Source organism: Miniopterus natalensis, chromosome 4 (assembly GCF_054644295.1).
Source record: "Miniopterus natalensis isolate mMinNat1 chromosome 4, mMinNat1.hap1, whole genome shotgun sequence".
NCBI classification, from domain to species: Eukaryota; Metazoa; Chordata; class Mammalia; order Chiroptera; family Miniopteridae; genus Miniopterus; species Miniopterus natalensis.
Window position 1 is genome coordinate 58,491,870 of NC_142084.1, and position 10,634 is coordinate 58,502,503.

The 10,634-nt window shown below is 41.2% G+C and overlaps 1 protein-coding gene across 1 annotated transcript in view; it reads left to right on the forward strand.

Moving 5' to 3' along the window:
- Positions 1 to 10,295, forward strand: part of PINX1 (PIN2 (TERF1) interacting telomerase inhibitor 1) — a 75,206-nt gene extending 64,911 nt beyond the window's left edge. The window contains exon 7 of the mRNA XM_016210302.2: positions 9,570 to 10,295. Within this exon, the coding sequence (XP_016065788.2) occupies positions 9,570 to 10,052 (483 nt within the window). The 3' untranslated portion in view covers positions 10,053 to 10,295. The remainder of the gene's footprint in view (positions 1 to 9,569) is intronic.
- Positions 10,296 to 10,634: the final 339 nt, after the last annotated feature.

Genomic DNA, 10,634 nt, shown 5'->3' on the forward strand with positions numbered 1-10,634 from the left:
TAGATCTATTTGAAAGAAAAAGTTGGCACTTCTTCCCTGGTCGTTTGAGCAGCACTGTGATACAGGGCCTTGAGTTTCCACAGAGGATGAGCCTATTAAGGACTACAAACAAGAGGCAGGTCTTGCTATAAGGAACCTTTTTGGATTCTGAGCAGGTAGGGAGGCAGTATTACTTGTTCTTTTTTACTTAAGCTTTTAATATCTTTCTTGCTTATAAAATAAAATATTATAGCTGTGTAAAACTAACAGATTATATATTTAATAGCGGTAATGATGTTTTTTATGAGCTCTTTGGAATTGTAATCTCAACTTAATTGGTTAGGGGTTTTGTTGAATGGAGTTGTTTTATAGTTGGTTATCTTATTTAGTTTCTGTCTATTTAAAAACTAAATTCTCTTAATGCATTATTATTATTATTATTATTATTGTAAGAATACTTACATGAGATCCGCCCAGATCTTATTTTTTATTTTAATTTTTATAGTCTGTCTCCCCCAGGAAAGGAGCTCCTGTCTGGGCCCCTGCCCCAGTCAGCTAAACAGTAGCTGCTTGATGGATGTTAGTCAAGGACTGGGTGGCCAAGTCCTTTTGGACCTCAGCCATCTCAAGATCTTATTGTTGTATAATTTACTTTTATTATATGACTCAATGAGTGCAGAATTTAATTTACTCTTACTAACTTAAATATCTTCTAAATATAGAAATATTTTGCCCTATCAGATTTACTCCTTAAAATGTTTTTATTTGCTGCTTTGATTTCTACTCAGTTAAAAAGAGTCTATGTGAAGATTAATCTTACAAGAACTAAGTATACAAGAACTAAGAGAGGGGACTTTTTGTTTATAACTTTATTTGCCTAAATTAATATATCTTTCTCTTAAAAATAGTCCTATTTCAGATTCACACTCTATTCCTCAAAATACGAGGTTCTCTAAAATCTTCCAGAAATGCTATGCTTTCTATAATAAGGAACCCAAATTTAAGTTGTCACGATTCTTAAGGAATTTTCAAGTCTTCCTGTGGAAGAGATAGACCCTCTGTGAGCTCTGTTTCTGTTTTTTAAGATTTGGGTACTAGCCTTCAACTACTTATAAAAGCTATTTGTCCTGCCTTCAGAAAGCAGGGAGGGGAACCAGTTGACCTAGAATTATAAAATGGAGTCAATTTGGATTATTTTTAGAATCATCCAGAGAAGTTGGTGCCTGTGTCACATTGATCATTTCAGGCTTCGGAGGAGCCTCGTTTATCTCAGAATGGCCAGTGTGTTGTGAAATGTCGTCACATGAGTCACTGCAACTTTCCACATCGAAGGACCTTTCAGGGAAGCAGGAAACCTGCTCCTTTTTCTTTCCCGTACTTCTCCCCAGAGGCTGTATGACTCTTGTCAGTAGTTCTGATGTCAGTTACTTGAGAAGTTGTTGCCATAGAGAACCATCCTCTTAAAACATGTTTATGTTGGCTTTCTTAGTGAGTGGTAATGTGAGCAGCTGACTAGGCAAGTGGGGGAAAAAATGAACAGCTTTGTTAGCATTGGCCTTCATATGAGGAATTTGGCATTGTCTGTATTTCTCTACTAGTGTCCAGTGACAAGCAAGCCTCTCTGCCATTTACTAGCATAACTCATTAAGACATCGAGATACTGAGATGGAAGACTGCATAAAAACCCAAAGTCCTCCAATTCTGTGTGCGTGTGTGTACATTGAACATTTCCAAAAAAGAGATCATGTTTCTAAATAAATGTATTCACTTGTTCATCCAGCAAATATTTACTTAATACCTTTCATGTTTACTTATATACTAGAGGGAAAAAACCACAAATTTCAAATTTCCCCATATTTTTACTGATGAAATTCAAAATGTTATTTATGGACACTGATATTTGAAATTCACATAATTTTTACGTCACGTAATATTCTTTTGATTTTCTTCCCCCCTACCTCCCCCAACCATTTAAAGTGTAAAAACCATTCTTAGCTTACAAGGGGTACAGAGATAGTCAGCAGTCTGAAGTTGGCCTGTGGGTTCTAGTTGACCAGCCCTGCTCTAGTGAGAACCCTCCGGGAACTCCTGCTCAGTGGGTTTCTGTACGTGCCATGGGTTCCTGGAACCTGTTCGCACAAGCACACACATCACAAACACATCCACACATAAAGCATTTTCCAATTGAGTTGCTGCATAATTCAATAAAACACGAAATGTTTTCAATTATGTGGAAACCAAAAAGGTACCATAGAAAGCAAGAGAAGAAATGCCCCCATAGTGGCACAATCCCTGCTTTCTAACTCACAATGTTGATCAATGCTGTAGCTCAGCCTGTGGAGGCAAACCGATCTAGTGACTCCCTAGAATCAGAAGCTTTACCAGGTCTTAATTTCAGCCCAAGATACAATGTACGCCACACCTTAACATCTTGCTTCCGGAGGCTTCTGGTGGAACTTTCATCCAACTGTTTGTCTTCTCAGAACAAGCTCCTACCCTGGAACTCCCTTGCTCTCCAGCCTTTCCTTCTGATGGCAAGAACAGTCCAGCCCATGCAGGCTGTTTTACTGCTGTGCTCAGCTAGTCCCACAGAATGAACATGGCGGTTTCCATACATCACAGCACCTCACTTGTTTCCAATTTGCTCAGCTCGAGGAAGGTGACTATGGTAACCTAGAATAATAGACCAGAGGAGAAATGTATGGATCGTCTGGCTGCATTCCTCTGCATCGCTAAGGCCATAGGGAGTCATTGGCTGATCACACCAAAAGGCACTTAGATGTACTTGCAGCAGTTAGAGAAGCAGTTTGCACCCTGAGGCAAGGTGGCATCTGACAAGAAGAGAATGGTTTTATCTGGATGGGGAGAACATACACTGCAGAACGCTGACACTCTCTTTCCTTCCTACCCTTCCAAACCCCTTCTAGTCATTAGCCCTGCCTGGCCTACAGACGAATCTGTGCCAACAAATACAAGGCTTATGGTTCAGTGGGAGCACTTTCCAGCTTTGATCTGCTTGGGCTTGGTGTTTTTGTGCTTCCCTTAAATGCTCCTCATACATTTGTTCCTCATTAGAAAGGATGTGCTTAATACAAGTGAAATAGAAATGGTCTCTGTTCTCAAGGAACTTAAATTTTTCTTGGGAAGATGCTTATAAAGCAAATTATACAAAATCAGAAAATAGAAGTAACTAATTGCTAGTTATAGGAAGTGAACACAAGGATGTTCCCAGAGCATCAGGCTTGTTGAAGGAGAAAGTTTGGTGCTTGATCTTCAAGGAGGTGATGTACATGACTACATATAAAAGGTCTGGAGTAGTCCTGCATAGCAAGTGACTCCATCGGCCCATTTTCCCTCCTCTCTTGGCGAAGGTTTAGTGCCTACACGTTCCAGCACTCCCTTCATCTTGATGAGTCATGAAATCACTTTGTACCTGAATTCATCTCTGTCCAAAGTGGATGAGTGTAGTTTCTACCTCCCAGGAGTATGTCAAGATATAATTTGTGTTTGTTAGGACTGTCCTGCTATAAAGTTTGGAAAACACACAAAATGTTCTTTCAAACTACTCACTTGCCAAGCTTTCTTAACTTTTCACAAACTAATCCAGTCCAGGCTGACAACAGAGAAGCTGGGGTGGAGGCATGTGTGTGTTCATCACAAGCAAGAGCTCTCAGGGCCAGTAACCCCAATTGCTAAATCCATTACCCTTCAGCTCTCGGTGTCTCCTTTTTCTCTCGCTGAGAAAAGTTCATTGAAAGATTACTGTTGCAACATGTAATCTCTGTATCTTAACATGGAAATCAAAAGGCTTCGATCATCTTGTCACTTAAGAGCAGCAGTCACATATGACAAAGGCTGTGAGATGAAGGTTTTGCCTTTAAAACCCCCATCCCTGGGCTGGTATGCTTATCATAAGTAGTAAGATTTTATATTCATGGTGCATGTGCCCCAAACACCGCACTGAATTCTCTCTCCAAAAGATCCTAACAACATTCAAATGAGAATAAGGAAAATAGTCTCTCTGTTTGCACATGTTGTTGTTAATCCATCTCAGTATACATGTTTGAATGACACGGAGGAACCCAGAAGAGCTTGAGCACATAGCTCATTGAGCGGCAAAGCCTCTGTAGAAAATACCTAAACAAAACAAAGAACACATTCATAATTGTATAGACATTGGAGAAAAGTAGGCATGCGTAGTTTGGGGCATCTTTCAGGTACCTGAAATGATTGTGATATATTATAATTGATGTCTTAAGGAGCTCTTTCTGCAAGGTCTTGTGTCCTTTCCATCCACTCTCCTCCCCACAACCCTAACCCACCCCCAATCCCAGTGGTAATTCAGAGTTGCCAGAAATAGGTTTAGGCTTCAAGATTAAAAATACAAATAGAACCAGTTTCTTGTGTTGTTCTAAAAAATGGTCTCACAGGTTAGTCTTGTCTGTTCTCAGCAAAACTCACAGTCTTCTGGTTTCTTTCAGAGCTGATGACTATAAAAATATGTGTTAAAAAAATTTTGATGATCTATTTCCTCAAGTGATAGCTAGGGCCTTAATTTCTCCCCAGTCAGTAAATATTCTGTGGATTAGAGCTTAGGAGGACCTGTTCCCCATGTCACAGACCCTCAGTGTACAGTTTTAAACCACTTGACTCTGCCTATTACTAAGGAGAAAACTGAGACAAAGCAAGTTCACGGTGGAATGGACTGCCTGCCACACCAAGTAATCACTGTTGGTATTGGAAGTGCCCAGGTAGGAAGTTGTCCGACAATAACAGTTTTTTCTACTATTAGAATGTAGTATCTGTTTCTGGTGACATTTTTTTCCTACATGAAACTTTTGCATCAGTTAACTTGTGCCCTCATAAAGTTGGGCATGGGCCTTAGTCCCTGGATTATGTGACCAATTATATAGAGAAGCAGGGACAAGTGAGTCTGTGTGATGCATGCTGGAAGGCAGGATGCTGTAATGGAGGGAGAAAGGGCAAGTCTCAGTTTCTGCCTCTGAAAAATGGAGAGGATGCCTCTCAGATTGCTGCCGTGAGCATCGCATGAAATGACATATGATAATTGACTGGCATGTTAAAGGCGTCTAAGAAATGACAGCTGCTCTCTTCAGCACACCCAGGTGTGGCAACACTGGTAAAGTTTCCTAATGTGGTGAGTGGAGTGATCTTGCAGGGCTCCTCTGACTTTAAATCTGAAGGTCTGTGACGTGGGGAACAGGTCGCCCTGAGCTCTGAATATTTACTGACTGGGGAGAAATTAAGGCCCTAGCTATCACTTGGGGAAACAGAGCGTCAATTTTTTTTTTAACACATATTGTTATAGTCATCAGCTTTGAAAGAAATGAGAAGACTGTGAGGTTTGCTGAGAACAGGCAAGATTAACCTGTGAGACCATTTTTTAGAACAACACAAGAAACTGGTTCTATTTGTATTTTTAAGAATTGCTTCTATAATACATGGAAAATACTTCAGGAGTCTGTGTCTTTAGGTCTTATTAATTAATGACAGGGGAGGTAGAACAGTGGGTATATTAAATAAAAATCTAAGGGGAGATTTTAAAAACTGTTTTGCTCATTTCCTTACCCTTTCCCCTCGTCCACTGAGCTCTTTGAAAAGCATCTTCATCTTAGGTACACTGCTTGGTCCTAGACATGCATGGTTACATGTGACATGTCCCTGCCCCAGCTGAGTGACAGGACACCGTGGTCAGCAAAAAGACTGGAGGCTTCCACAGGCAGAGCCCTTGCTCCCGCTCATGCAGACTCTCTATCAAAACTTCATTGTACCCAAGTCACAGCCTGCATATACCATTACTAGACAGCAATGGAAACTCTTGGCATTCAAGCAGGACTTGAAGACTCTCAGACTCTAGGCATAAAAGCCAAGGGAGATGTTGCAGAGTTGTTCATTCCCAAAGCCCACCATGTTTTCAGTTCCAGCTGGAGAGGAGAGCATCATTAGCATTTTCCCATGTGCTGCCTATTGAGAACACAGATTTAGGGGCCGTGAAGGCTCAGTGGAGATTTTCAAGCCAAGGTGTATAAAAAGAGAACCTTCAAACCCACAAGTATAAAATGGGAATTATCATTTTTCAAAAGCTCCAGCTCTTACCACCTTTCTTAGAAGTATTGGAATGATTTCCAGGACTTAGGTTTAAAATAAATTCATTTTCCAATGAATAGTTAATCCAGTTTTTTGTTTTTATTGATTTTAGCTTCTATATAAACAAATTCTTAAAACTGATTCACTAATTCAGCTATATAAGTGGAATTACTGCAAATGCTTTTGGCTGTATGATTTCATTCAGGTGGTTGCAAATATCTTTTCCATGTAGAAAACTGTAGGCTCATCACTGTCACTTCTGCATCCTGACTAGACAGACAGGTGGGGTGATAGGTGTCTATGAACCAAGCTCTTCTCTGCTGCCTGCTTATCCTGCCTCACTATCCCTTCTCTGATCATAGAGCAATGGCCAGCCCAAATGTCTGTGCAGAGAAGAGCACATTGAGACCTTCAGGGGACCGTAGGAGTTACCTAATTTAACCTACTGATCTGACTTGCTTAGATACCTATAAGATGACTCATGCATTAACCACACTTCCCTTGATAGTATTTTGTATTTTCAAGTTATTTGTAAATTTATTTTACTCGTTTTTAGAACACTTAGCAATGTTTTGGGAACATTCTCAAAGTTTACAAAGTGTAGTGAAAGTCATATTTGGTATTACAGACTTTTTGAGGTTGTGTTATGTGTTGAGTAGAAACATGAGAAGGTGCAAGTTGACTCAGTTTCAAAATACTAACGAGTAGTCGGTGATTTTCTCAGTGCTTGTTCACTTTGGAGTTGAAACCAGATATGAAAAGTATTCATGTATTTTTTCATATTCATGGCCAAGAATATAGAAATAGGAATTACAATTGCAGTCGTAAAACTGGGTTTATGATTTATAAAATCATAAATTATGAGCTTGTAAAATGAGAGTCCTGGGCACCGCTCCTACTGGAATCAGATTTGCCACCTATTCCTCCTTTGTTTCTATGGTTTTTAAACCAGATACATTGCGGCAGTGTGGGAGGGCGGCTGCCCCCGGCGTTGAAGGGCTCTCCCCAGCAAGCCATTGTTCTGCCTACACTTTCCTCAGGATAAATAGGATCCGGGTGCTGGCACCGCTCTTGCTTGTCTCCGTGCCCTGCTAATCTCGGCGCGCAGTGGCCCATGGTTGTTAAAACCTTTACCAGTCATTATGAACATAGTTATTTTCTGGGATTAGAAAGTCCCTCTGAATTCAACAGGTGACTCAAAATGGCCTTATATTTCCTAATAATTAATAGTGTGATTAACACCAGCAATTAGCTCCCATGATTTAATTGAAAAGCAGGAATTCAGAAGGTAATAATAATAATAGGTGACCAAGGTAGAGAGCCATAGGATATCACTTGAATTTGAGTTCCTGAGACACAGATACACTCCAGAAGAGCTGACCCATGTAAGACAAATTCCTTTTAATGCCATGAAACTAGATGAGACCTATTTTACATGAACAGGCCACCTTCCCAGAGACTGTGGGTGGCTGTGTGCCCTTAAATGGAAGGCAAGACCTTTCTTGTCCATTAAATTGGGATTGGTTCACACCAAGAGTCTTCAGCTTTTCCATTCTGCTATGCAAAATTTCAGCTCTTTTTCAACATTTGAGGAACAAAAAGACAAAGTGACGTCGTTTTTGTCTCCTAGGACAGCTATTTTTAAATTTTTCTCAAAATTAGTGGGATTCCAGCCAAAATGGAATGCTGAGAGGTAACATTTAAACTTCTTCCCAAAGCCCAGTTGGTTATTCCACATGTTCTGCATTTTACATTTTAAGATTTTAAACTTTGACCACAGATTTTATGTTTCTAGGCCTGGGTAAAATAAGGTTTGTGTTGACTCGATGAGGTGTGATGTTGTTGGTAAGGTATCTTTTGGTGAGAGCTCTCTGGGGCATTGGCCACTCAAAATCCAATTGTCCATTTATATGATATTGATTCTGCCAGAATTTCAAATGTGATGCTACTTTGATTCCACTGAGCCCTTACTTAAGTGCTGCTCTACCAAGAAAATGCCTGGTCCATTTATACATGTTGGTTTGTAATAAAGTTGGAGCTTTTCCCACCAAGTTTGGAATAATTTATACAATCCTAATTTGGAGACTGAATCATTCAGAAAACTCTTTTCTCACCCTCCCAACATGAGAGAGTCAACCAACCAGTCTCTTCCTGTGCGAATAAGGGAATACGAAGGAAGAAGCCAGGTAATTATGAAAACCTAAGTTTAGCATTATTGTTAAATGGCTTGATTATTTTAAAAGTCTCTGTGGGCAAAGTTATTCTAGACATTGGCTTTCCTTAAAACATAGTCCTGCCCTAGTCAGTGTGGCTCAGTTGGTTGAGTGTCTTCCTGTACACCAAGAGGTTGCTGGTTGGATTCCTTGTCAGGGCACCTGCCCAGGTTGCAGGCTTGATCCCCAGTGTGGGGTGTGCAGGAGGCAGCTGATCAATGTTTCACTCTCACGTCTCACATCAATGTTTCTCTTTCTCTCTCTCTGCCTCTCTCTCTAAAAATCAATAAAAATATTTAAAATTTAAAAAGGCATAGTCCTTATATATGTGAAGGGACTCCCTTTCGACACCCAGGTTTTCACCACCTTACTGCCAGCCAGCTACAACCCATATAGTGATACTAGCATTTCATTTTTTTTTATCCCAACCTACAAAGGTAGGAATTTCTCTCACTTCTCAAGCCTCACAGTGGAATGTATTTCTTTGAAATTAAAATGTAAACCTTACAGAATCCCAACTGCTCTAATTCCTCATATTTAGAAACAAGACTAACACAGCCATTAATATCTAGTCCATGTCAGAGTAGGGATGGGGGCCTCTCCCTCCTCCCCATCCCCAGCCGAGGGAGAAGGGCTCCCACGCTAACCTGTTCTTTCTGGGCGGAAGGCGGAACGTGTGCATTTCCCACCCTGGTGCCTTCTCTCCTGGAACAGCTTCCAGGGGCCCATGCTTTTTGCCTTTGGAGGAGAAAGAAAGTGTTCCCAACACACCACGTTCCAGGTTGGCATTTGCTCCTGTTAAAGGAAGGATTAACGTATGAATGTGGCACCTGAGTTTCCACATCAGTGCAAAGACCTGAAAAATCTATAATGGGACTGAAATGGGTGTCTGACAAAATCACAAAGCTCAGGACTTCGGGGTCCCTCTTTTTCATAGGAGACTGGGAACTTAATCACCATTTATAACATTGTTGCTAAGGTGCTGTTTACTCCGAATTTCATTTGAGTGTCTTGCCAGCTAACTTCTGAAGGTAGCTTCAATCTAGTCAACCTGTCATCCCTTATAGAATTCAACCAAAGTGCCTGCCATTTGTTCTATGCTTTGCAGTTCAGCTCTACTGGGGTGGGCTGGGAGGGGACTTGAGTTTCCAGGTACTCAACCTGGCATCTAACTGCTGAGTACTGATGGTTCCAGCTAGAGTCCTCCTGGATGCCCTGAGAAGTAAACAGCCAATTCTTAACCAGTTTAACTCTTTCCCCACATCTTAGGGTGATTCCGGCTCTACCACTCCAGATGGGAATGAAACCTCCACTACGACAACCAGTGCCTTCACCATCCAGGAGTACTTTGCCAAACGGATGTCAGAGCTAAAGAACAAGCCGCAGGTCATGGCTGCAGGGCCTGACCTTCCAGAGACCCAAATGGAAAGAAAAGGGGGAAAGAAAAGGAAGAGAGAGGCAAAAGATAAAAATATGGGGGATTATACCCAACCCGAGACCAAGAAAAAGAGAGACCAAGCTGAGCAGCAGCTCAGAGATCTTCATGGGGACAAGAATGTGGACGCTTCCGCTGAGGATGGAGAGAACTGTGTGTGGCCACTTGGTGACCAGGACTTACCACCAAAGCCCAAGAAAAAGAGAGAAAAGAAAAAGCTACAAAAGCATGTTGAGGTAGCAGTGGATGAGGTAGCAGCTACACTAGATGAAACACCAAAGAAAAAGAAGAAGAAAAAGAAGAAAGATTCCAAATAAATTCTCTCGAGCCAGAGCTTGCCAACCACTCAGGAGTTAGGGCGCTGCCAGGCAAACACCTTGGCGTGGAGTCAGAGCAGAGTTCACCCAAGAGAGTGTGTTCACATCTTTAAACATGCCCGCAGATTGCTGGGTCTCGCCCTCTCACCACATTTTCCTCCATCATATTCCCAGAAGGACTTTTTAATGTTCCAAATCATGGCTCTCATAAACAAATAAATTTCTCTGTAGCCTCCGAGCCTTCACCATGAGTGTTCATCCACAGGTGTATGAATGCATCAAGCTATGTATTTGCGCACATGCGTGTAGGTATGCCACAGTCTATATGTGCTTCTGATTTCCTTCAGTAACAATGGATTGTGCTTCCTTCAGAGGGACTTAGTCTCATGAAAGGATTAAGAGGCAATAGTTTAGATTCAGATAGTTCTTTTTGTTCTATAGCCAACCATACATTTTTGCCAAGTAGGTATTATATGATTACATTCCCAAATCAGAGAGTGTTTTGGATTGGTGTAGTTTTGGTGGGGAAACTGTCTTGGTTTTGGGGGGAGGACTGTTTTAATGCCCTCTCTTCCACTAAGC